Source organism: Accipiter gentilis, chromosome 27 (genome assembly GCF_929443795.1).
Source record: "Accipiter gentilis chromosome 27, bAccGen1.1, whole genome shotgun sequence".
Taxonomy (NCBI): Eukaryota; Metazoa; Chordata; class Aves; order Accipitriformes; family Accipitridae; genus Astur; species Astur gentilis.
Window position 1 is genome coordinate 11308099 of NC_064906.1, and position 27697 is coordinate 11335795.

Sequence of the window (27697 nt, forward strand, 5' to 3'; positions counted from 1 at the left end):
GGCTGCCGTCCCTATGGAGATAAGGTGGGGGAGTGAGGGAGAGGCAGATGAGTTCTGGATCGAAGGTTACCCTCTTCCAGGGCTCGAAGCGATCCAGCCTGGGCCATCCCCTTTCCCAGGCGGCGAGGACTGACGTGACGATGACAACCACCCCCTTCGTAACCACACACCTTTTTTTTTTTAACGACACGAACGCAGAGGAGAGAGAATTCCCGCGGTGCAAAAGCCTGAAGGTGCATCTGCGAAAGGCAGAGTGTCTGTTGAGGAGGGCCGGTGCTGCTACCAGAGACCTCGCTGGCCGCCGAGGCCCTGCGGGAGCCGGAGCCGGAGCCGGGGCCGGGGCCGGGGCCGGGTAGGCCGCGCCGCTCGCAGCCGCCGGCAGATGGCCCCCGCCGCCGCCGCCCTCCCGGGCCCGCCGCAGCGCCGGGGGCTGATCGGGCGAAGGAGGGGCCGGCCTCCCCGCGCTCAATTTCCCAGCCCGCTGCCCTCCTCCTCCTCCTCCTCCTCCCTCTCCCTCTCCGTCTCCGCGGCGGGGCGGGCGCGATGGCTTCCTGAGGGCGATGCTCCCGGCCGCCGCCACCTCCTCCTCCTCCTCCTCTGCCGCCGGGTGCTCGGTGGGCGCGGGCGGGCGGGCGGCTCTCGCGAGGTGAGGAGGCCGGGCCGGGCTGAGGGCACCGGCCCTCCCGGGGCGGGGGCAGCAGCAGCCGCCGCCGCCGCCTCCTCCTCTTCCTCCTCCTCCTCCTCCTCCTCCTCCCGCCCGCGCCTGAGCCGCCGGTGCCGGGCGGGGGGGAGCCGGGCGGCGCGGAGGGGCCGGCCGTGTGAGGAGGAGGGAAGGAGGGAACCGGCGCGGGGGCCGCCGTCAGCCCGGCCCCCAGCGCCTGACGGCTGCCTGCGGGCCGTTCCTCCCCTGGAAATGCCGCTCCTGGCCGCGCCGGCTGCCGGGGGCGTCATGTAAGCGCGGAGGGAGAGGGCTCCGCCGGGCGGGAGAAGCCCCCTTTCCCTCCGTCCGTCCGTCCGCCCGCCGCACACCCGCACCACAGAGAGGCGCACGGCCGGCCCTCCTCCCCCGCCCCGCCGGGTGCATGCCCGCCTCGCCTGCCGGAGGGACGGAGCGCCGCTGAAGCAGCCCTGCCACCGGGCACCCCCGCACCCCCCCCTCCCCCGGCCGCCGGGCAAGCGCCACCATGGCCGAGGAGAGCTCCGACGTCCCCAAAGAGTTGATCGGTAAGGGATGGGGGACGGCAGCGGGGTGTCCTCGGGGGAAGGTGTTGCGGGGGCGGGGGTGGGGGGGGCAAGTTTAGAGGCTGCCGTGAGCGACCCCGGGCTGCAGCGCTGCCTGTGGAGGCGGGAGGGGGGGGGGGGGACGACACGACGACGGGGACCTGGAGGGGACCGCGGCGACGAGGGGCCGGGAGCGGCGGTGGTGGTGTCTGTGGAGCCGGGGGGAGCTCCGTGGGGGCCGGCTGGGGGAGCCGAGGGGGCTCGGCGGAGGGTCGGGGAGACTCCTGAGGGGGCGGCGAGGCCGCGCCGCCGGCGCTTGGCCCCGCTGCTGCGTGCGGGGAAAACGGCCGGGCGGGGGCTACGGGCCTGAGGCGGCCGCGGGCAGGGGCTGGACCCGTCTCACCGTCCCCGGGTAGACCGGGGCTCCTCCGCGGCCCCCCCCCCCCCCCCCCGGCGGGCGGTTGACAGGCGGCCCCGGCCCGGTGCCCGCTGTTCCAGCGCTCTGGAGGGGTCTGCCGGCGGGCAGGGCCGTGAGGGGGGGGATTCTTCGGGGGGCTGGCGGACCCGCGGTGAAACTGCCCCGGGACACCCGCACCGCCGCCCGGCCGGGGCAGGTCCTCGGAGCAGCTCAGCCGGAGGTCCCGAGCTGCGGCTCAGGTCGTTATTGATTATTCCCCACCCCCCCCCGCCTTGAGCTTTGCATAGTTTAAGACTCATTTTCCTAGGTACGTACGTACGAGGGAGCGAGGGTATTTGTAATTAAAGTTTTATGGCCACATGCAGGCAAGCCCCCGTGTTGCGTGGTATGCGCTTAGGAAATCGTGGGTGATGGTAAGGACCCTGAAAATGCTGCCATCTCTATTGGGGAGCTGTCGATAAATGGATCATTAACGCGGTGCGCTGGTAACCCGTGTCGTTTGGGGGTAACAGGTCTGATGCTCTAGGCCTGGTCCTCAGCCACCTTGCTCAGGCCAGAGTTCCTTTGGTTTTACTTGCAGTTTTGCCTGTTGAAGAGAGGTCTAAGGATCTCGCCAACATTAGAATAATTTAAAGTGTTGCCTTAACGACAGATGGAAACAGAAATCTGTCAGGCAACAAGGTACATGTTGCGTTAAATACAGAGCTTCAAACCTTACTTCGTTCATTTACACTGTTGCATTTCCTTCAGTTTCGTCAGTCAGTGCTATCGGTGGTAACTGGTTTTAGCATTTATAAAATATTGGTAAAAATCTGGATGGATGGTTGCAGCTGTCACAGAATTTTCTTCTGTATAGACAAAATAGCTCTTCTGCAGTCCCTTTAGTGGGCTTGCTTTAGTCTATATCTTACTACTAAGAAGTGATCGGCTGGGAAGTGTGCTGGGAGTAGCAATGGTCAAAACCATGAACTTTTTTAAAATGGCTAGGCATGCTTGAGGTGCTCTAATACCTGGTACTTACTCACTGTGGATCTGCGCTGTACTCTGTGTTGTAAGTGAGGTGTCGTGCGTATTACGGGGAAGAACAAAGTGAGCGTCTTCATACATCCCCTCCTCTGGTGGCTTTGGGCAATTTTAAGAATTACCCCCCAGTCTTGGTGCCCTGCTCCCACCCAACTTGCTTTGTCAAGGGCTCTTCTGAGACATTTGGATCTGTTTATGTGGATTGGTTTGGTTTCTGGCAGTGTTTTGGTGTTTGTTTCAAATGACTTTTTGTAGTAACCCTGTGTTTTGAGAATAGGATGAAAGGATGTGCCTTAACCTGTAGTGACTGGAGCGTGGAGATTAAACTGGGGGTAGGAGTGTTTGAGCTGTGGTTTTTGTTCTGTTACTCACTTCCCGTGTGACCTTTGTTGGGTCTCATAGGTCACAGTCTTCAAAAAACCCTCTCTTACTGTTGGCTTACCTGGATGCGCTCCACCGAGGCATGGGTGTCTGAAGTCACCAGCATTAGAAGTGGATGAGCACTTTAAAATACGAGCCTTAATGTTACGTTTCCATCTCCGAGTCCGAAAAACTACTTCGCGAGTCCACTTGCTACCCAATGTGTAAGGAAGTGTCCTGAGTCACATGGGGAATATATGAAATCTGTATCTTACCTCTTTGAAGAAGCGTTTCTAGCCCTTTCTGGAAGATGGAGCCTTGGAGGGAGCTGGCATCCCAACGCTCTGTGGAGGAGTCTGGGGTCCCAAGCCCTTTCTCTCCCTAAGTCTTGTTGAAGTAAGAGCGCTGGAGCTGAGGGCTTGCAGTCGCGCTCACCGCTGCCGTGTGGGACCTGTGGGACAGCGAAGGGAAGCGGGTCTCGCCACGCCGGCGCCTCGGGAGGAAGTCCCTTGCTAGATGTGGGCACTTGGCGTTGTTTGTGGGAGAGGAGAAACCAAAAGGCAGAGGCTGTGGCTGGAGGTAAAGTAGCAGAGACAGCAGCAATACCTTTCCTTCTGCAAGGTGGTAGGACTTTATGAAAAAGACTGTGTGGTCAGCTTGCTTCTGGATTCCCAAGCAGGGATAGAAAGACCAGAATTAGGTGTTACGGCATGGAGAGGAAGCCTTGGGAAGACAGTTCTGATCAGGAGGATGGGGCTGAACTTTCTCCCAGGCTTTGCTTACCTGGCTTGCAGCCTGGCTCCTGACCAAGCAGTTGCCCGGGAAGCTGGCCACGCTGGCTGTCTGCCACAGGGCTGCCGTGGCTTGGGGCAGGCTTCTCGCCGGGCAAGCCGCTGCTACCGAGGATCTTTTGTTTCCTGATAGGAAAATTAAAATTCCTGGGGAAAACATGCCGATTTTGCAGAAAGAGCTCTTTCTGGTGGAGAGTTGCTCTGACCAGGCGCGTTTGACTCGCGCACCCTCTTGCCCTGCAGGCAGAACACTGTGGCCTGGGCTAAACGTCCAGGCTTAATAAATGGTGTGTTGTTTGCGCTAATGCATTCTGACTACCGGATGAAAATTGTACAGAAAAGTGCTATACAGAGCACTATAATTAAAAGCCTTAGGAAGAGCCCCTTACCTTCAGTTTTAGCCTTTAAACTTGAGTGTGCATGAGGGCAAAGTGTGTGTTTCTGGGGAGGGCGGAGACTTACCTGTTACAGATGCCAGCTGTAGTGCTGGAAGTAGGCTAATGTGTTTAAAAGATTTCTTTCTTGTTCCTTTTCTGTGGGGGCTAGGGAGTGAAACTTATGGAAGGTGCCAAATTGGCTCTTCTAGATGAACTCCTCTGTTATCTCCCAGTTACATCAGTGTCAGTAGTTGTATAAGCTTTCTGACAGTTCCCTGTGTATACGTTCCCTTCAGGCTAGGGTGCAAACGTTTAGGGGAAAGGCTGGTTCATTTGGTACTTGGCAGAGACCGTGTAGACATGTGTATGCACATACGTATTAAAACAATGTAACTTTGTGTTGGCACTGTGAGGTGGCTACGTTGTTGTTGGGACTTGGACTGAGACCAGTGCTGCCTTCCATAGCATCCGCTGCATGGCTGTCAGGTGTTAGTATCTGGAAGTCTGCTTGGATTGCTTTGCAACTTAAATGCCCAGAGTGCAAAATGTGCAAATGTTTGCTTTTCCATTACCTGACCCATACAGCCTCCTTGATATTGACAAACAACGGGCTAAAATTTTTGCAATGCAAGAAGCTAGTTTGCTTCAGCAGGCTTTTCAGCTACAATTAATAGCAAGTGAGGAATTTGTTGTATTTTCCCATGGTAGAGCTAAGCAGTGCTGGGGCTTGTCTTGGGAATGCTTTTGATGTGTAAGTAGTGCTGGAAAGAAATAGCAAATTATGTTTAGAATCCTGGTGTATGAAATTGATAATTTATGTCTACTATGATAGGATTATTGTGTAGATTACAAACTTACAAAAGTTGTACTTGTGTTAGGTTGTGTTTAGTACTGGTGCATGTGCATGAGACTTACGTGAGTGCAAACGGTTGAACAACACAGCTCTGAGTCTTCCTGAAAACTTGACAGTGGTGTCTGTTTCCTTCTCATGTTGACACTGAAGGTATTTAATTAAGGTATTTTCTTTTATTTCAGAAAGTGTCAGGGATGTTATTGGAAGGAAAATAAAAATTTCGGTCAAGAAGAAAGTAAAGCTGGAAACCAAGGGAGATAAAGTGGATAACAAAATATTGGTAAGTACAATAGAATGACTCTCATTACATACGTGAAGGAAGAGCCAGTATCTTTTCAGAAGGCATTCATTCTCCTCTGGAAGGATTCTTTGAACTTTGTGAGTGCCGTAAGATACATGTATCACTTGTTTTCCTACTTTCTTGTTAGCCTGCACAGCAAGTTGATGTGCAGGCGTGCACATGTACACACATGTTTATCACTGAGTTATTCTTCAGACTTTACGGTATTGTGTTGTGGACTGATGCTAAACCAAACTATTATTAGAACCTGTTCTAAAATAATTTGCTGCCTTTGCTGGTAAGGTTTCCAGTCAAGAAATGCAAAATGAAGCATGTAGAATTACTTACCTTTTTTTGATCTGTTGTGCTTTTTGAACTCAAATGACTTTTTAGTATTCTCTGTTAAGTCATACATCTGCATTTTAAAAGAAATGCTTAATGTGTGGGATCCTCCATTGTCATTCCTAAAACTGTAGTGGAGGAAAGTGTCAAATTAATCTTACTTAAGTATGCTTTCCTGTTTTCTCAAGAATAGTTTTGCTGGCCTCTCTTGATAAGAAGGCGGCTATGGTAATGAGCTGGTATGCTTGCATACTATCTTGAATACTTGGATATTCAAAAAGAGATGGAACTGTATTTCTTTGTTCTTTTGTTTCCTCTCTATCAGAACTAGAGTCACAAACACAAATAAGTACAGTGCTGCTGTAGTACTTTGCAAGATATTTGGTGCTTTGTGTCAGTAAAAATGGTGTTGCATTTTTGAAAGTTTCATTGCCAAAACTGCTGTACAGATTTTGGGTACATTCCCCATGCAGATATTCTATTTTGTCTTTAAAACCCACAACTTATTAATCAGTTCTGAATTATCTTCATAAAGTACATGTTGCTTATCCCTGGGCAGTAAGACTGTGGATAATGGTCTACTTTTCAGCGAGAGCAGCTGCTTAAGGAATTTGAAATATTTTCTGCATAATATCTACCCATGTTATATGTAGCTCCTGGGTTTAAAGCTTCTGTTTCTGTACTGGAAATAGGTTGAATATGTGAATGTTGATTGATTGTCTCTATTTATTTGAAAGCCATGTTTATAGGGTAGTCTGACAGTTTCACTGAAGCAGTAACACTTGATTGACTTTTTGACTTACACAGAATCATTACTCTTATCAATAGTGAAATACATTGTGGAAATACTGAAATACTTTTCCAATTTGATGGGACCAAAATTGACATCCAAAAGGATGTCAAGCTTTGAATTGTCAGTGAAGTTTCTGAGGGATGTACTACTAGGCAGTGAAATGCCTAAATGTGATGACTCAGATGTTTTTTCTCTCTTTAATCTCCTAAACTCTCAGGTGGGGGACTTTAACCTTTTATGACTGAAGAGGTACTGAAAGGGAGGGAACCTGTTTAAGGGGTTCACAAGGTAGTCAGCACTTCTTGTGTGTGTGCATGTTGTCTTCAGTGCACAGGGTAAGTCTTTCAAGGGGATGAATTGCTGAAGGGGGTGTTGTCTGGTAGAACCATTTGTTCTTTGATGCAAAAATGCGGGGAACTTATTATTGGAAAAAAAAAAAAGAGAATGTTTTCATGATTAGAGAAATTCAGTGTTGACTGCTGGCATTGGATTTTGTGTTTTCTTCCACCACAGAAGAAAACTGCCCTGTGTGAAGCTGTACAAATAACTAATGGCAGTTTTTTTTACAATGTTTCTCTAATTGCATGTGTGTATCTTTACCTGAGGTCTTTTTGCAGAAGTGCTGAATGTTGTCTGCTCTGGCAGAGGCCAGTGGAGGCTGTGGTTCCTTTTGAGGATGCAGAGTTCTCTGAAATGCAGAGTGCTCTGAAAAAAAAAAAATAATTACACCAGTGACACCTTAAGTTGGGTACCTCGAATTAGTGGAGACTTTCTGGCCTTACTGTGTCTACACAGTCTCACTTCTTACCTGTGAAGTAAAGGAGATACACCCTCCTCTCCTCAAAAGAGTGATGCTGAAAATAAATAACCTTGCTTCAGAAATATGTAGGTGCTAAATGCCACAGGAAAGCTGCCAACAAAATTAAGAATCTTTGTATTCCAAGGTGGGACTTGACAGTATTCAGAAAATAATGCACATGGCTGCATTCTGACCAGGGCGGGTAAAACTGAATGCTGAATTGCTATGCCTTGGGTGAGTATGTCAAACTGAATGCTGAATGAAGTGTTGGCGGCAGAAGCAATTCAGTAATTAAAGACTATATCCTTAAGTGTATGCACCAGAGGGCTCAAATGCGATTGCATGGGCAACCTTCATGCCAGCCCTCCTCAACTCCTGAGAGCTTAGTTTTGAAATGTTAATCTGCTGAGCATGGTCTCTTGAGCTCACGTGTGGCAATGAATTGTTTTGTGATTTTGGTTTAAATTTTTAGTTGTTGGGTATTTACAGGCAAACTAGGTAGCATGCCTTGGGTCCAGCATGTAATAAGGAGAAAATACCAGTTGCTTTCAGTCTAGCTAACCCCAGAGCCATGGTGGAATGTGCTCAAGTTTTTAGAGGAGGTTGATCATAGAGGTTGGCACTGAGCCCTGGCACCCAAACCTGTGCGTTAATTAAATGAACTCTCATCCTTCCTTCCTAGGAAAATCCAGCAAAACCAGTACCACTTCGAGACAGGGAGATTATTTAAAAATGACTGCACTTGGCAGGTAACTATAAAAACAGTAGACCTGTGGCCCTGTTGTTCACAGTGTATTCAAGGTGCAGAGTACTAGAATATGGATGTAACCATCTACTGAAGTCACTCTGCTATAGGAAATTCCTCTGATAATTAAGATGGAAATTGGAATCTGAGATGAAAGAGAAAACAGTGCAAAACCCCTGGTGTTGCTTGAAATAAGGTCCCGATGTTAAACTGGTGAAATTGGTGGATAAGTCCATGATTGCCTTAAGGTGCTTTAGGATCTCAGCTTTGGGTGCCAAAGTTTTGCTCAGGCCGGGGCCCAGTGCTGGAGCTCCGGAGCAATATGGGGAGCCCTGGTCAAAGCTTCTCGTAGCTTTTTGCGTCACATACCTGTACCATGTCGGGTGCAGGCAGCCAAACTCCGGCAGAACCCTTGGGCAGGCAGCCCTAGCTGGCTCCACATGGCCTTCTGCCAGAAGCAGAGTGCTGCTGCAGGAGCAGACCCCACTTTGTTTGGCTTCAGTGTGGTTCTCGCAGCAATAGTCTTACTGGGTTAAAATAGATAAAGACATCACTGTTCTGTAATCGGTTGAGGATTGCTTTGGTTTTGTGGGATTGTTTTGTTTAAACCTGGTTTCTTATGAGGACAAGGCTTAAGGCATCATGCTGAGTGTCTGCTGTGTTCCTCCTCTAGCTGGCAACTTCTGACCTTCTCTCAAGTTTCAGCTTAAGCTGATGGGTATGTCGAGGTCTCAGTTGTAATGATAAAAGAGTCAGTTTGGGGGGAAGGGAGGAAAGGCAGTCAGAAAAAGAAGAGAAACTTTACACCTACTCCCTCCCCTGAGGGCCCTACCTTTTGGCACCATAAGGGATCAGGCAGAATGCCCTGACCATGAGAAAGATTTCAGTGTTTTGTCTTGGTTTTTTTTTTTTTAACTCAGAGGCCTCAGTGATTATCAGATTATCACCTATGGACAAACCCCGGTAGGAGACAGGGCTACTTACTTTCGGTGTTTGTGGTGCTGCTTTTTTCCCTTCAAAATAGCCAAGGTATCTGTACAGCATTTTAGTGAATATTTCCTGTTGCTGTTTCTTCCAATCAGATTTATTGTAATTAGTAGCAATCATTGAGAAATTGAAATTGTAAGATAAAGGCAATGTGTTAAATACATCTGACCAACTCCTTATACAATACTGATGTTTTCAGGAGCTGTTCATGACAGGCCAGATTTCAGGATTCCTCTTTGTGTTTTTTTACTACTAATAAAAGAGAATACTCCTAGTCTATTGGCATTTGATATTGGTTTTCCCTTCCAAAATAATATTATTTTAGACATTAAAGATGAGGAAATATTGCAAATGACTGTGTTCTCTATATGGCTGGTCTGGGGTTTTTTTTGCTTTGTTGTTGTCTTTTTTTTTTTTTCTTTTCTTTTTTTTCTTGTGTGGTTTTCTTTAAATGTTTTCCTAACCTCATGGCCATAGAATAGTGTCCTGTGATGTAGTGACCAGCAGCACATTATTAGGAAATCCCATTGACGAATCTCTGTTGAGCTGCTGCCCCAGCTCATTTATGCTCTCTTTGTTAAAGTATCACAATGCTGCTTTGGCAGGTGGCTCTCCTTAAAATGTACTGTATGCCCAACACGGATTCATTGGGAGTAGTTTGTAGGTCCTTGTCGCTTTCTTTGGGACTTATGTTTCCATGGGCTTTTAAAACAAAATTTTCAATTGACTCCTGTCAAATAGGTTTCTGTTTGTTCTGTCCACATGGTCTGAGATTTCTGAGGTTCTGCTTCTAAAGACTCACTTACAAAGACTGAAGTTCTATTTAAAGAAATCTATCTGCATTTCCTTGTAAAGGAGCGATTATGGCCATCTTGTGCACTGTCCATGTGGCTTCTGAATACTGCTTCAACAACCTGGCTGACTGTACTGAAGCAGCTGAGAAAAGCTTCTAAGAGCTGCTGTGCCTGTTCAGCTATAAGGGTGGCAAGTCTCCGGGTGGAGGCAGTAATATTTTGCACCGCCAAAACTATTTTGGGATTGAAAGCTCTGGCGCTTGTTTTCCATTGCTCATCTTTTGTCTGGATCCATCCATGATATTCTGTTCAAATAGAGATGAATTTTTCTATCTGCCTAGGTGCAAATGTCTTGCCTTAAAAAATACACACTTGTACTAAATCACTAAGAGCATGAAGCTCAGAGGGTTGTCCAAGGTTAGTTTTACATAAAATGTGTGCAATCTCACACGTTATATCATGACAGCTGGTGTGTGATAATGATGTTATATATGGACATTCTTTTAAAATAACGGTGTTTCCTCTTCCCTGCCCAGAACATTGACTGTTATGACATATATCTTAAGTGCGTGTTTATGAAGATGAAAGGAAGTAGGTGTTGGTACATCCCTCATGTCAGGAAATCTAAATGGAGTAATCAAAAAAATATTTATATATGAAAATGTATTTTAATACATTTACAAGGCGCTTCTTAGAAAACAATTGAATTGTGGCCAATAAGGTTGCTACAGAAAATTGAAATAATAAGAATACTGCTGGAAAGAGAATTTATTAATCCAGTCATGCGGTTGTATATAGTCCCAAAACAAGAACTGTTTAAAAAAAATAAATTATGTGCAAGTTTTACTGAAATCTATGTTTACATTAAACACTGATCTCTATAAGGTTACTTTTAACTAGTGGGAAGATTTACAAACTTTGCATTCTGATGCTGTGATTGTGCATGTGAACTTTGAAATCCTCTTTGTTGAGATGTTTCCACTTCTAGGAGGGGAAACTGGCCATCCATGGAATTAACCAGGCTGAGAGGAATGCTTCCCTCATCTTTGGGTTGGTGGGGTTGGGAATTGTTTTTTTCCCCCTCAATTTCCTCTTCAAATTCCTACTTCCAGTTTTTCTTTTCCTCTTCTCCTTCCTTATTTCCCACGCTCAAAGCATCAGTTGCAGAGGGAACCTTGTCTTGTGTTTAAATTGGTGTTGACACACTTTTTAGCATAATAATAATAATAATACGAATAAACTCTGAGGCTCCTTTCCCTCAGGTTTGTCTGCATTAAGGGCAAGATCTAATCTGCTTGCTTAATTAAATTGGCCTTTGACCAAACTGAAACAGTCCTCTTTTTCCCTGGCTATCCAGGCAAAATGTAGATTTTCTACAGTCCTGGCACTTTTGTGTCCTTTTGAGTGCAGCTCTGCCCAGAGCTATGTGCTTTCTTGACGCTCGGTTGAAGCATAGAAGATTTTTTGCACGTTGAGAGTATAGTGTATTCTTTGCATGCTTTGGGAGCATGGTATAACCATTACATCAGAAGAGCAGCTTGCTTGCTCTCCCTTTCTTTGCTTTTGGGCAACTGGTACACGTAGGGAAAGGTAACAAAAGGTAACTCCTCTTTCCGTGCCCTGAAAGTACCTGCCTTTGTTCTGTTTCGTACTTTGCATGTGCACACCCACCTGCAGGCCCATATATCCTTATCTGTGTTCTGGAAGGAGGAAGTGTAAACATTACCTCACTCTTGGTGGCTTCTGGTTTTCTGTTCACAGCTCTAACAGCTATCAGGAAAAAAGGAGTGGTGGGAGGCAGGAGTCCACTATGGCTCTGAATTGTTCATGGGATCTTTCCTTCTGTCAATTTTTTCATAACCCGATTAAAAAACAATTTTTTTTAACTGTCACACTCTTCTTTTGCTGAATATATAATGTACCAAAGTGGTTTGCTAATGTACTTTTGCTTCTAGAGGGCCTGACTCCCTGCCACCATTATTTGTGAATGGAGCTTTCCTAAGCAAAGATTTGCATTGAAATCGGTGCATAAAAGTGGCAGAAGACTGACTAGTACATATCATTTCCCCAAAGTTGGAAGTAGAAAATGAGCATTAGGGTCAACTTTGTGTCTCAGTCACTCTTCTCCACTGATGCCTTTTATTTTTTTTCCAAGAAAGAGAAGGCTTGGAAGGGAACAGAATATGTGTTATTTGGTAGACAATATAAATGCAAAAACCTTGTCCATGTTTGTTTGTGTTTTTTTTTTTTCTTTTCTTTTTTTTCTCTCACAGCTTGTTTTGTCTGCCTGAAGACACTTATTCTAAGAAAAGACTTCTCACATGGGGAATGTGGTTCACTTCACTGTAGGTGATGTGGAGGAGGACACAGTAAGCTTGAGAGAGGCTGCAAGGGCTGCTAATTGAAAAGTTCGTGCAGCATACTGTGAAAAATGCTTCTTGTTGCTCAGAGCCCCATTCCAACCATTGTTGTGGTGGAAAAATTGGTGAACATCACTGATTTGTCTGATTCTTAAAATACTTAATTTGGATCACCTACAATTCTGCCTCATTTTTTTTCTCGTGGTGGTGGTAATTTAGTTCTGTGTAAAGTAATTACAGGCGCAGGATTTAAAATTATTCCTTAAATATAACTACTGCTAACTGTGCTTTGTACTGCTACCAGAGTCCCCAAGCTGATTTCTGCCCTTGTTCCTGTCTAATCTCTCCCTGTTTCTGGAACACCCACTCTGTGGCAACTCACGAGTGATATCTTTTTGTTAATTATAGCTTCCCTAATTTGATTATTTAAGATGACAAACTATTATGATGAAAATTTAATTATAAGACCCAGAGTCTGATAACCCAACGCTCCTGAAACAGACCCAACCAAATTAATTGGCCTGCTGGCTGAGGGAAGAGCTACCCTGGCTTAGGGAGTCAGGGTAGCAGAATAAGGTCCAAATAGCTGCGGGATGCAATTTTAATGTTAACAAACAGAAACAAGTTTCTGCTGGTTGGTTCAAAGTTGGGAGAAGAAGTCGCATCGCTGGTGGTGAGCATGGGAGAGGTGGTTGCCTGGCCCCATGGGGACCAGGGCAGTGGCTTCTGGGAGAGTGATCATAGGAGGTGGGTTTTTAGCAAAGGAGAAGGCTTCCCCACCTCAGTCGAACAGTATTTGCTCATTGTTATATTACTGTCACTCTTCAGGGGGCTTCGCAAATGAATCCTGGCAGCACTTGCTGCTCTGAACAAATACAAACGAAAAGGGGCCATGTGTCCTGGTGAGGCTAATGCAAAGGTGTCTGCAGGATAGAAACTGGGCAGGTTATATTTCTGGATCTTCTTTCCAAAGTGACCTTTATAAAAAAATAAAAAAATAAAAAAATTGTGGGCTGCGCTAGTGGGTGCTGGACGTTGTGCAGCTTATTCCCTTGGCTGTATCCCTGCGTGCAGTAGAAGGCCTGTGTGACAGGAGAATGGGCTTCAGAAAGTGTGTATGTGGAGATGGAAAAACAGAAGGGGAGAGGCTGGGTCTATTTTCCCCTTAGGATTTCTGTCCTGCATTGCTTTTTTAAGTGGTGTTTGTCTGTGCTTTTTAGATAGCTCGATAACTAGATTTAATTTCCCCCCCCCTTTCTGCAGTTAAAGTGGCGGTTAGCAGCATGCTGCCTGCTGCGAGGTGGGCAGCGGTGTGGTTGGGATGTCTGGAAGCAGTCTAATAGCCAGGGCTTAGGAGGCTGAGGTCACTCGGAGCAAGCCATTTCCATTTCGTGCTCCTGAGTGCTTGGAAGATGCTTGCCGGAGGCATGTCTTTATGGAATAAGCACTTCAGGTACATGTCTCTTCTCTGAGCGCATCCTCAGTTCTCCGATTGAACAGCAAGCTTCCCCTTGTACCTAAAACTTTGACAAACCACTGCTTTGTAGAGCTTCGCGAAATGTTGAGGATTTGAGCTAAGTTATGTGTAGCTACTTATTCTTGGGGCCTGGGAGGAAAACAAGAAGGTGACATAGCTGCTGCAGAGCAGTTTCTACTCAGATCTGATTAGGGGAAGTACGTGGCTGTTAACCCTGATGTGAATTGGGAGACAGGGCACTGCTGTGTTTGTTCAGGGTCGACCTTTGAATGAAAAGGCTTCTCCCTCTCTGCCTTCAAGGCCATTAGCAAGACCGAAACTATTCATACAAAACTATTGATAAAGGGGAAGCCGTTCAGAGTCTGATCTCTTAACAAACACTTGAGCCTGGTGCTTAAGAACGATACCGTCTTACAGCCGTGCATGTTGAGCTTCTACTCCAATGTAGAGCTTGAGGAGCCTTAGGTGAGGAGCAGTGAAGGTAGGTCAATACAGATGTTTGGATTTTTAGTGCAGCCAGCTTTAGCTGATGATCTTCTCTTCTGGTGTTTACAATGTTTCCAGTAAATATTTGAAGAAATGCTAGCTTTGTTAGGTACTAATGCATTGGTGAGTGATAATTTCTGCCATGTTGGTAAGTTTATTCATATCTCAAATCTAAAATATGTATTTTATATTATTATTTTAAGAAGTGTAACATGAAAAATGGATTTTACATATAACAAGCAGTTTTCTTGACTGTGTCACTGTTCACATCTGCACCTTGGAAGTCTCTGAAAAGCACAGCGTTTGGGCTTTGGGCTTTCTGTTGTCTCATCTCAAAAAGATGCTGAAATGCCTGCATTTTTTGTGAAGCATGCTGGTGTATGCTATGTACAATTGTTGCATACCCACATACACTAAGGGTATCTTTATGCTCCCTTTCCTACCATTCCATCTCCCTCTTTGCTGTCCGTCCAATTTCTCTGCTTCAGCAAGTCTCTGGAAACCTCCCTGCGTGTAGATTACTGTCAGGACTTGGGTTTGCTTTTTAGTCTACCCCTTCTCACACTAGTGTCCCCATTTTCCCAACAAATGTATGTTTTGTTTCAGTTGTAAACTGTTGCTGGTTTTTTGCCTGCACTGAATACTACTAAAAATGGTAAGATGTGCAGGTCTCAACTCTTAAAAGTTGCACATTCAAATTAGGAAGATTTTAGGTGGTTGCAGGATTAATGCCAACGCTGAAAACACGTTGCCTTTTTGCCCTCTCATTATTAAACTATGATCTTTGTCAGCTGGCAAAGATTTCTTAAGCTTAGTAAATGCTTATTATAAGTCTTGGAAATATATTTTTCCCTGTTAAATGTTTTGAAAACATTTAGCAAAAAATACAAAACCTAAAGATGAGTTAGTTTCATGTGCTATTTCCAGTGTAATGCTATCCTTTTAAAGTATTTCCTGTAACACCATTAGATGGATCTGCTGTTGTTTGTATGTGCGTGAAATTGTATGAAATTAAAATCCTGCAGGTTTTTGTATGGTATTAATTTATCACAATGTAGCCTTAATGCAATTTTAGTAGGTCTTTGTTCAGCCTGAGTGGTTAAGTCCGCCCCAAATACATTATTATTCTATTTTATTTTTTCTATTTTTTTTTCTGTTTTATTTTTCTATTTTTATCTTTGTTGTTTATTTTAGAGTATTCCTTATGTTGTTTTTGCTTTATGGAGGGTCTGTTTACTGTCACCATAAAGAAAATATTGCAGACAGTTGTTTGAAATCAAGGCTGGCCTTAAGGACGTATGCATAATTGAAGGCGACATTGGCAAGTCAGCTTCTCCGGCTCCCCTTTCACCTCTCTAACTGCTCCAGTTTTCCACACTGCTCTCTGGGACGCGATTCGTGATTCGTATGGTGCTGATGATGCCTCTCCTTTCAGCCAGGAGCAGCATTAACCTTGTGTGGAAGGGGTTAGTGAATTGTGCTTGACAGAGAGCACTGGGGACCTCCTTTCCTCTGCCTTCCCAGGTGCTGCCTGGTGCTAATGCTCTCTGCCTCTGAGTAAATGCAGTGTAGTGTCGGGGTAGCTTAGATCCTAATGAGAGGAGGAATGCTATCATGCTTGTACCTTGAGATGTGCTGCAAAGAAAGCTTTGCTGTGGAGGAGCCTGTGTGTTCCAAGTTCACAGCGTGGCTGTTCCTGGTGTAAACTTGTTCAGGTGCCAGAGCCCCGGGGTGCTGGAAGAGTCTGGGCTGTGCTGGGTGAGGAGATGTTTCTGCTTGCACAATTCCTTCTGTAATGCTAGACCTCTCTCTTTTGCGGATGCACAGATCTGCTCGACTTCAGAACATGTTGGGAGGAGGGCATTCAGTAGCTGTACTGCTTCTTTCAGTGCACCAAAGAATGAGAGTAAGGAGTTGTATCAGAGGGACTGCTTGCTCTCACCAGTCGTTTCACCAGACACATTCTGGGAGGGCCAGCCTCAGAAATATTTTCCCAAGTCATCTTGAACTGCTAATTTTTTTGCTTTATTGATAATACTTCTAAAAAAAACCTCAGCCTGTGCAAAAGCGGATATGCAGCCTGACAGAACTGGCAAAAAGAAGAGGAATAACTTTCTCCACCTCCCTGTGTCACTGTTTCTGAAGTGGTAATAGCAGCTTTTCCTGGAACATAAAGAGGAAGAGCTGGCAAAGACATGAGACTCTCAGTCAGAAGCCTGGCAGGAATTAAGCAAGCCGCCTTAGTTATTCTTCTGTTTTTGTGTTCTCTTGAAGTATATTTTCCATGGACCAGGCAAAGGGACTGGTTATAAATACTGCACCAGCCTCACTGGGCTTTAGTTCTTGGTAAAGTAAGTGTTATTTTCATACATTTATTTATTCATGCCATTGCAGTTACCTTTGAAAGAAAAGTTGTTGTAGTATCACAGATTGCATAGGTTTTGTTTCTGTAGGAATACCCTTGCAGTGAATGTAGCCAATTGATAGAGAATTGCAGAAGTGTTTTAAAGTACACGAGAGACTTGTTACAGTGCATGGACATTGCTTCTCACTCCCCCAAAACTGTTTCAAGCTGTGCATTAGCCTTGAGGTCGAGGTCTCTGAATTAAGATTTAATATAATAAAATACGCTGAGAAAATCCTTAAATCTGTAGGGTCCAGATGCATCTTTGGGAAGCCATGTGAGCTGTTTGGTACAGTGTGGTTCTTAACCACCTAGTATCTTGAAGGACGCTGAGTAAGTCAGGTAAGTAAGACTTTACTTTCATGGATATCAGATGGCCCTACCTTGGGGAGCAGAGAGGTTTTCATAATTGACCTTTGGATAATCTGATGGCATTGTCTGAAAGAACAAACAAAAAAATATGTGGTCAGGTAGAATTTGTCTTGCCATGTCATTTAAATTCAAGTGGTGGAAATCCATTAAACACTGATCTGTTACATTTTTAGGCTTTCTGAATAACCCATCTGTTCAGTTATATTGAACTGTATCTATTTAAGATGTGACCAAAGCCTGATTTTGGTTTCTTAGCTGTAATCTCTTGTCGTCCAAGTATAGAGCACTCCCAGGTGGTTTTTGGACCCCACACTTGGCAGGGTGAAGAGTGGCTTGGATTGCCCTGTTGCGAGTTTCTTGCAAAGCCTGAGGATTAGTGGATCTGTTGGCGCGTAGTGGAGGCAGGCCAGTTGGACTAGGCATTAGGTTAATGCTTAGGGCATTGTGGATGCATTGACATGAGGAAATTTAGTATCTGGGTTACAGCAGCCTCCGGCGGTAGCGTTAAGCTGCTACGGTAAGAAAAATACTCCTTTTCTAATTTTTTTTTTTTTTTAAATTCCCCTGTAGTGGAAAATCTGTCCTGAGCTGATTTTAGCATTACATGGAGGTAAAAATTTGTAGTGGTTTGCAGTTATCACTATCCACTGTGGGGTAAGGTTGCTTTCAAGCATCTGTAATGCGGATATTGATGTTTTTCCATTCCTGTAGGCAGAGTTCATGCGTAAAATAAATGTTGAGCTTTTAAGTGTGTTTAATAATTACCCCTCCCATGAATGTATACCAATGCATATAATGTTGCAGAAACTGATGCTTTAGATATGTCTGTGACTTAAAGAGCCAGTTTGTTATATATTGCCTAATATTTTACACATAGATTATACACATTTCAAAGATTACTATGTTATGCTCTTATTTTAAGGTCAGTAGAGTAACTGAAACAAGAGGCAATAAAATCAAATCTTCTGAGCCTAGTATGCTGCCTTTTGCATCAAGATGATGTTCAGTTGCTAAATGTGTTTTTCCCCCAGACAGCGAAGGCATCTGCGGATTCTGCAGTGCCCATTTGTTTCAGCCTGGGCACACTCTGTCGACACTTGCTGTGAAATACTGTAGCCTGGTTCACCTTCTGTGCTGCTGAGCTCTTGTAGCTTTATCTGCTTAGTTTATTCATTATTAAACGCATGCTTTCTGCTTGACAAGTGCTATAAAATCCCTTTCACTGTGGCTGAACCCAAGAACCTCCACTGAGAGTCTAAAAGGGTTATTAATTTTTTTTAAATGCAAATACTACGCATTTCTACTTTCCACTGAAGTGCTCTTCAGACCAGACCTGTCCTGTGCCTTAAGCCGTGTAGTCATGTAAAAATGAAGTACTAGATTTTTCCAGATTTCTACTGAAAACAGAAACAAGAATATCTCATGTGTTTGAAAGTGTTTCTAGAGGTCTGATAATATTAGGTCTACATAAAAATGACTGTTCATACTATGTATTATGTGTGTTATTATATGTACTTCTGTATTAATGTAGCTGGTATGCAGTCCCCATTAAGAAAACACACACACAGCATGAAACAGAAAGGTATGCTTTTCTAACATAAGCTACAAGGGTTCAAGCTTTCTGAAGTTTTAATTTTAAAGTAACTCAGTTTAGACATCCAGTGTTAGTGTTTTTGATTGATTTTCAATTTTATGATCATTTGAGAACAACAAACAAATCAAGGCTTTGGGCTTCCTTCTTAAGCTCTAGCTTGTATAAGCACTGGCTTGTCTTTCAGTTCTTATTAAGCATGTTCTGACTCATTTTTGATGCATTATATTTTATTTATCCTTTCTTAGATGAGCATTCCAGTATTTGGGAGCCATAAACATATCTGATATTAATCCAGGACACCAGTTTTTCCTCTAATGGGGGAAGAACAGAGTTAACCACTAGATCTTGGTTTGATAAAAAGGTATCTTCCCAAATATAGGCTTTTTGTTTCTGATTCTTCTTAGAAAATACAGCCATTGTAGATTTTAGCTCAGTCTTCACCTGTGTATATTTATTTGTTTGCTTTGAAAATAATCAATTGGGGACTGTAAGGTTCCTCTTCTGTAAGATTCACCTCTGGGGTCAAGAGAGGTAGCCTCAGGACTTCTCATGCAGTTGTGTGTAACACCAGCAGTGACCTGGGACAGCAGTTTTGCTGTCAAGATAGCTAACAGTGGAAGAGCTGGCTCTTCCCCTAGAAAAGAACAAAGCAGCAGATGGGAGGCTGTCTGAAGAATATTTCAAAGAAAGGCCAGGGAGAGTGAGATCAAGGCCAGAGGAATTACTCAGACTGTTGAGTGAGCTTCCCTCTTGCTTTCTGTACTTGACAGACTGCAGCTGTGAACCTTGTTCTCCTCCACACAGCAGAAGGCCTGGAAGGAAAGGCGTAATTTTTTCTCAGAGTAGGGGGTCAACTAGTGTTTCTCTAATTGGGTGAACAGAAGCCGAAAAGAAAGCGATGGAACTCAAGTGGCTTTGAGGAACTTGACCAATCTACAGGCTAAATGTTTTTATGGCCATTATTAGTAAAGAAGTCCAAGGAATTGAGCCTTCCCATGCCTCAAACTTGTAGGTTTTAACTGGTCTCAACTGTGATCATCTTGGTTGTTCCATAGCTTTGCTTTCACTGGGCCAAGGGGCAGCTGTACGTCAGTCCCAAGTCCTGTGGCTCATGAAATAGCCATAGGGTAGGCTATGGGCATGGCAGGTGGTGTGCAGGTCTCCTCAAAATGCTGTAAACCAAGCTGGGTACCGGAAACCAGTTTCTTCTGACTGGTAGGGTCTTGGTCTCCCACTCAGTGTTGAAGTGGTGGGATAATTCCTTCTGGGTCGTAGTATCTCCTCAGAAGAGAGATGCTGGATTCCAGGATAAGTGTGCAGCTGAGGACCCTGACACTTGGTAGATGTGTAGTCAGTACTGGTTTAGCACCAAATGTACCACTGCCCCTTTCTACTGAGGAATGCTGTTTCGGTGCCATAGGTGCGATTATCAGGTGAAAGCTCTTTTCAGTAACACTGGATCTGCTAAAATGCTTCATTTCCAAGGCATAGAATCAAACTTTCCTTTTGGTTTTAGTGCTGCAAAATGCATGGAAGTTGTGGGAGCACTAATTGGAACCAAGTGTGTCACCTGCAATAAATAAATAATTGGATAAATTTGTATCCTTACCTCCTCCGTCTGGTTATGTGTCTACAAAAATGCCATGATGTTTGTTTTCTAGGTGGGTTTAACACCATTCCTTGGAAATCTCAAGCAGATGTGCAGAGCTCACTGTTCAGAGGCTTGAGTCTGGCTTATTGGATATTTGTTTGAATGTTGTTTCTACACCCAAACTTGCGGATGCTGGAAGCATTTCTGGTGTGAATATTAATGTTTGTCTCTTGTGAAGACTCATAGGGATGAAGCCCCACTACAGTTTCTATGGCTGCTTTTTCAGTAAACTTTGTTTCTCAAACCTTTCTGGAAGGAGTGAGCACTTGTGTGAGAACGCTAGCCTACGGCTGTTGGTGCTTGCTGAGAACGGTGTGTGGTTGTTGGCTTAGCTCTGCTCTCTAAAAACGGTGCTTTACTGAGGTTCTGCTTTTCTTCTTTCTGCCTTTTGTTGTTTTTTGCAGAATGATTGTGAACAAATCTAAACTTGAAAATAAAATATCTTTTGTTTGTTTGTTTTTGGTTTTTTGTGCTTCTGATGTCTGACCACGTAATGTTGTATCAGAGTACATGAGGATAGCATTAACTCTAAATTACACTGAATTTTAGCTATTGTGTTTATGGGTAAAGAGTCAGAAAGTTAGGACCTATCATGCAAGCATTTATAACAGCAGTTTCTAGTGACAGAAAGCCAAAAGGAAAAACGTGTTACCTCAGGTCATGTTGACAGTGGTGTCTGCTGTCACACTTATTTCTTTGGATTTAATGGTAATAAAAATTCCTGAACATAAGCTCTGAGCAGTATATTGATAACTGAGTGAACGATAAGTATGATTATTTCATGGAATTAATTACTTAGGTACAGATGTATAAAAACCTCTAGCTATCAGCATCCGATAATCAAGTAAGGTTGTCAGCTTGCTGTAGCCATCACATAAAACATCTTGCACCCATTAATGCTAAGCGTGTGCCTTGGGTTTTCCCCTGCATACCCAAACCAAGACAAATCAAATCAATGTGTTGTGGTTTGTTTTGTTTTGTTTTTCCCACCAGATTCAAAAGGTGATTATTTGTATGGACTGAGGGGGATGGTTTAATGACAGGAGGATAAGATCTTGAATCGTGGAGTCATAAATGATATTGGGAGCTTTCAGCAGCTGTCTGTTTTCATAAGAAGGCAGACTCTTTTGGAAAGTCTCCACTTTCCAGCTGGGAAAACGCATATCAAGCAAAAATGCCGTTTGAGTTGGGCTTGACAAACCAACTCTTTCTTAAAAAATATTTTTCTTCCAACATCATCTCTGTGCTCTGATCGTGTAAGTGGCTGCAGTGTAGTTCTGGTGCTTCCCAGTGAATTCCATGCGATAAGCTCTCCTGGACAAGTGTTGTCTTTGCAGGGCAGCTTAGTGTTCTTGAACTGTATGATGAGCTGTGATATCCTGGAAAGTTTGAGGCAGACATAGCCACCTACTTGGACAAATAAATAACAATCTATAGTTAAAAAATTTCTCTCCTTTGCTAATGTAGGCTATTCCTGTTTTGCAAATGCTAATTTTTTATATATCTGTTAATTTGCTTGCACATTATAGCAAACTAAGTATATTGCAACGTATTTGTTATTAAAGGGAAAACCAATCAGAAAGGAATTGTTTCAGTCTCTGACTCTAGGGAGTATCACCTGTAACTGAGATCTAAAGCTCTTCCCTGAAGTGAAAGTCCATGTAGGCAGATTTATTGTTATTAAGTAGGGAAAAAACATATTGCGAGGCAACACAAGCATTTAACAGATTTTAATAAATACAGTGTGCAAGGACCAGAAAAAATATAGTATTACAGGTCTGGTAGTTTTTCAAATGACCTTGAAAATATGCAAGTGCAGCTGTTCTTGTTAATGTGAAAGGATGCTTCTTAGGAAAAATGTGAGTCTGGTGGGGGCTAGGTCAGATCCTTGCAAGTAAAAATCTTGAAGATAGTGACTGGTGACATTAGCATCTGGTTTGACTGAGTTGGAAAGATCTACGGATTTGAAGCAGACTTTAGGACGGTGTGTTAGGATTTGGGAACTATCCCTGAGTATTTATCTGGTTTTTGACTGATCAGACTGGGAAGGGGATATCTTTGCCAAGAAACTAGCTTGAAAGCAATGCTGCAGCTTTTTACGGAACAGCAATAGCTCTTTTGTAGTTAAGTAGTGGATATGAGCTACTTAAATTGCTGGAGAAACTGGAGGTTTTCTAACTTCTTAGGCCCAGTTTGGTTTTGGGATTGATTCCTGAAATGCAAGATGTCTAGGAGAGACTACCAACTTGATTTGCATAATTCAGTAGAAGGAAAAGGCAATATTTACATGGCCAGGATGGCCTTTGCCATGGGGTGAGAATGGAGAAGGGCCATGTTGAACAGTCTTCAAGTGTTTAATTTCTTTGCACTTCTCAGTTGTCTGTGTGTGTACTGAATAAACTGACTGACCTTGAATCTTCATGATCTTGTAAGAAAAGATTGTTTACTTAGGACTTGTTGAATGCTGGGCAGGATTAAAGTTTGACTCAGTCTGGAAACTCTTCCCTTACACAGAGGAATATGTAGTATAATCCTTTCTCTAGAAGTTAACTAGTTTCCATTTGAAAGGTCACTAGTTTTTAAAAATGTATTTGGAAAGTTGTTTGCTACTAACTTTGAGAAGTCATATGCTGTCAGGATTTTTCTGCTGAGCTACGTAAGTGATTAAACCAAATTCCCTGGGCTCTGTGACATTTTTATCTTTACACTGAAGAAGCCGCTTCACTTGGTTTGTTTTCCTCTGTAGGGAAGTCCATTGATCCCTTGAAAAACTTGATATAATGGTTGTTACGTTTCTTTTGGTGAAGAACTATTGGCTTTCTGCTTTTCACTTTCTGAATGCTCTGTCCCTTCAAGCAAGGTATGGCACTCGGGTTTATAATTCACAGGATGCTGTATCAAAGGAAAGATGCTTACGGAATGGGTGGTAATGTGCGTAGTTGTGTGACTGCGACTGCGAAGGAGCGACCTAATGTCAAAGCCATGCTTGGCTTTTGTGGCTTTTCTCTTACCTGTGTTTAAAAAACCAAAAGTGCCAATTTCTTTGTAAACACCGCCCCGCCCCTAATGAGAGAGAGAGAGAGCAGCAACCTATGGATGTTTTGTACTAATAAACCCACAGCAATAACTTTGAACCCTCTCTCTACCCTGGAATTTCCTTTGTTAATTGTTACACTAGCCATTGATACACCAAGCTCTTTGTGGTGGGTTTTCATGTTTTATTGGAGGCTGGAGAAGAGCGGGGAAAAGACTTTCTAGCTAGAGAGCAACTGTGTTTTCCTGAGTGAGCTGCTGTGATGAGCATTAGTGACAGACAGTGAGTAAGCTGGGCAGACTAAGGCTGCTGCAAGGCAGTTTTACCTGTTAGTCTAGACAGAAGCCAGGTATCAAATCAACGCAGTGGAATAGCTCTTGTGAGCTGTAGCTAGCGGGCTTCGTGGTGCCGAGAAGGAAAAAGCAGATGGAAATGTTCAAATGCATTTCCTCCCTCCCCTTCCCCGTCTCTTGGATCTTTTATTTCAGTCAGTAATGGAAATCTGTGCTCTGAGTTTTGAATGAATGGCTTATACTGGGCTAGTGTTAAGTACTTAATGAGCCTCATTTCTCAAAGATCGTGCAGTCTGCCTCAGTTAACCCAGCTGTTTTTTTTAGGAGTACTTGTTTTGGCAGAGGCTTTTATATGTGTATGAAGAATGCACAAATAAACCGTTGTGCAATTCGCAATTAAAAAGGAGGTTGTAGGGAATGGGAAGTTTTTAAACTAGATCAGAGGCTGCAGAGCCAAGTAAAACAATTGCTCAGTGTCACTTTGTAGAACCCTGTCTCAACAAGACTTGTGTGTCTGCATTGCCTGCTGAAGAGAATGGAAACGTGAGCCCATGCTTGGGGGAGTTTTGCAGTGCTTGTCAGGATCAGGTCCCAGCAGAGGGATGTGGAAGTAACCAAGTAACCTGTGAGGACCAGGAATTGAATTGTCGTTGGGGTTTTTTTTGTTTGTTTTTGTTTTGGTTCCCCTCTAAGGGATAATTGCAGTGTGGCAAAATTCTGCAGAGTGTGTGCAATGATAGCGGTCAGGACTATTGTGGTTAAAATGAGTGAAACTAGCAACTCAGGAAGTGTGTACTTTTAAGGAGTGTTTGAAAGGATACAAATACATAAATCTAGAGCTCATCCACAGCTGTGGAGTTGTTTCAATTCATAGACATCAGCGGTTAGCCATAAGAGTAACTGTGCTAAGGTTTATCTTTATGCTAAACTCAGATTTCTGCACTGATTAGGTTAGCTTTAAGCAGTTTGGTCTGATGTAAATTTTATTTGGGATGAAAAGGGAGGAGAGCTGTTGCCTTGGTAATTGCATCACATCAGCAGTTCCAGTGACTGCTTTTTGTTGGCTAAAATTCCAATTATGAATGAGGTTTTAAAGACGGACCTGTGTTTTTCTTCTTCCTTTCATATAGGAGTCTTGAACAGCCATCTCCTGGGTGTGCTGCTTTAAAAATCTTTTACCTTTTAGAAGTATCCAGAATATCGAAGCAGGCGTAACTACACAGGTTAAAAATGTCAGCTGTGGGTTACACAAACAATTGCCTAAATTGCTGGAATTCAGATGTCTGGCATATTTGCTACAGCTGGTGTTTGTCGGTGTGCCTGCTCTTACTCTGAGAAGTCCTGGGTAACCTACCTGCTCTTGTGCAGCAGTCAGCTTGCCACGCGTACTGCCACGCTGCTGAGATGCGCTGCTGAGTAAGGAACGTGCTCTGCAGCTAGGTTCTTGTGATGTTGTTTTAACCTTATGTCTCCATCGTACTTAAGAGACCACAGCTCAATTCTTTGCTAGTCATCTGGGCAAAATAGAACCTGCTGCACATTTAGCTGGCTAAAAGCAAAGGGTTTGTTATTTGAGCTAGTTAAGTTGTTGGAGAACAACTCTGGAACAGGTGGGGTGAATCACCCTCTGTGAGTAGAGAGGGACCAAAGGGGGCACCTAGACTTAAGCTCAGACTAAATGCCTGTCTTTTAGATGGCTCAGGTTAAACAAAATGATTTTTTCCTTGTTTTTCTGCGCTTTGCTTTCATGTTTGTGAAATGGAAGAGTGGCTTGGTGCTACCTCGCAGAATAACCATCTTTTTGCCTGAATGGTGTATCCCACTGGCATGCAGGGTGTTTTTACGGTGACAAGCTTCCACGAACGCGTGGTACTTGGTTGTGCTGTTGATCTCTCCATTTGTCTTGCTGTGGCATGCTATAATTGTGGCTTTTGGTCTTCTGCTGGAGTCTGTAATGGTGTATGGGGACGTCTGCTGTGGGCTGTGGCAATGCGCTTAGCAGATGTTTTGTGGAGTCTGCTAGACACCCTTTCTACCTCCTTGTGATCTTTAAAGTGTGTCCAGCGCTGCTTTCCTCTCTCCAATGCTTAGAGGGAAACAGGACTGGAACATGTTGGTCATACAGAAGTTAAACATGTTCAGAAGTGTAATATAGTACTGGACTACTATCATTCAAACAGTGTCATGGATAAAACTAATAATATGTCACATACTGGCTGTGAGGAAAAAGAAGATGTTGGGAAGTATGTTCAGAGATGTTGTAGAGCAACAACTGTGGATTTGATCAAGTACAGTTCGCTTGGGTTGCAGGTGAGGAGGCTCTCTTTCACCGTCTCGATGGAGACCTTTGATGCTATCCTGCCCTGGTATATGTGGGAAACGCAGTGAGTGCTTTGCCAGTCCCCCTCCTGTAGCCAGGGTGGGCACCTCTTCGGTGGTCCAGGCATGGCTGGTGTCCCACCAGGTGCTGGAGGAGGAAGGTGGGCCTTTCCCTTTGAGACATGCACTTCTCATCAGGTGTCTCCCAATGCCTTTGCTCTAACCATGATACCAGAAGTTTTCCCTTTGTTTCCGAGATCAAAATTTTCCCAAAGAGCCAAAGATCAGACTTACTTTATATAAACTAAATCATTTAGAAGAGCTGAGGCAAATGCTCTTAAATCAAACATGAACAGAATAAAGTGTTGTCTAATCTGTCACCAAAAAAACAATTGAACTAGATAGCAACAGGCTTGAGGGGACAGTCTCACAGGAGCAGTGAAATCAGTTCAGGGAATAACGTAAGCTTGTCTTCCTCTCCTCAAGCAGGAGTTTCTTGTTACAGTGCTGGTAACAGGCCTCTCAAAATGCAGCCTCTGAACTGGTGACTTGCATCGCTCTGATTTAATATTATCTTGGCAGTCTTTGAAAGTCCAGCTGTGAGTCTACTTTATTATATTAACCATGGGAACCTATTTTGTATTCACAGAATGTTTGCTTAAACGCAATATCCTGGGAAGGGTAATAATCCATTGTAAATATGATATAGCCACTGAATGCCTTATTTCATGGAGCTCTTGGTCTTTCTCCCTTCCCCCAAGAACTCTTAATTATTTTTCTAGGCTCTTCATGCAGTTACTCTCTGTAAACATGTGGATTTATTTCTGCGTTCCCTCCCTCCTTTCCTCCTGCTGTTTGTTGCACTGCTATGTCCGGTCTCAAATGTTGAAATCTTTGGGGGGGACAATCTCTGTATTCAAGCAGGATAGCGGACTCTCAGTTCTAAAAGGGTTTGTAGGTGCTGCTTGAGCAGAGATAATAATGAAATGTGCAGTGTTTGTGGTGATATGTTTAGCTTGGGATATAAAAAAAGGAGAAATTTAATGACTAGCTATTAAAAAGTCCCAACCTACTCTTGCAAAAACTCAAAATGTCAGGAATCCAGAGCATTTGTATGCAACATTTCTGGCTTATGTTTTATCAACACCAAAGATGGGCCTTGAGTTTTACTGTTGTCCAAGGTGGTTGGCAGATGTGACTGTAACAACCAGAATGTCACAGTCCTCTGGTGCGTGGGGCAACTGTGGTTGTTCTTCAGATGATCAGAGAGTCCAGATGACCTGGGTGACCGGATGCCTCTGCTAAGCTAAGTGAGCCAGGCTGTTATGAATATGCATGGTGCCAGGATGCTTAGGGTGATCAGGATGATGGGGAAGAAATGGAGAGAACCTGGTGTCTAGGGTGCTGCGTACAGGGTGTAAGAGGCACCTGAACAAAGATGCTTCTTTCTGTGGATGAACGTGATCTGCAAGGGTACCACATACATAGGCTATTTACATAGCTAATCAACTCTTCTGAGCGCTTCAAATAGGTGTCTGTTCCTATGGAAGTACTAATAAACAGCTTGCAAAAGTTTTCTTGTATATATGCCCCGGTCACAGAAAAAATTATCACTGTATTAATAGGCTGCTAAGAGGTTTTGTTTTTTGCTTTTTCTTTACACCTAAGTGGCAGATGTCTTTTTCTTTCTCAGCAATTTTAATTCTGTCTCAAATACGACATCTCAGCAAATGATGGTCCAATACTTCATCTCGCTTTCCAGAGGACTTGGATGAGAATCAGCAGGTATCAAAAAACCCCCCAAATCCTACAACCCCCCGCCTGAGCGCTCTAACCGTTGCAGAAGAAAAAGCATGCAGCAGATTGCGTGAAGGATTCTTGGCTGCTCCTGCCTGGCCTCTGCCCTAACAGGACTGCAGTCCAA

At 44.1% G+C, this 27697-nt stretch overlaps 1 protein-coding gene across 5 annotated transcripts in view; it reads left to right on the forward strand.

Moving 5' to 3' along the window:
- The first annotated feature begins 787 nt into the window (after positions 1-787).
- Positions 788-27697, forward strand: part of CARMIL1 (capping protein regulator and myosin 1 linker 1) — a 196167-nt gene continuing 169257 nt past the window's right edge. For 2 of the 5 annotated variants that reach the window (XM_049830468.1, XM_049830469.1), the window contains exons 1-2: positions 791-1224; positions 5226-5323. In XM_049830468.1, coding sequence (XP_049686425.1) covers positions 1185-1224; positions 5226-5323 — 138 coding nt within the window. In that variant the 5' untranslated portion in view covers positions 791-1184. Of the gene's footprint in view, positions 1225-5225; positions 5324-27697 lie in introns of all 5 variants that reach the window. The other 3 variants (XM_049830470.1, XM_049830465.1, XM_049830466.1) reach the window with 3 other exon arrangements.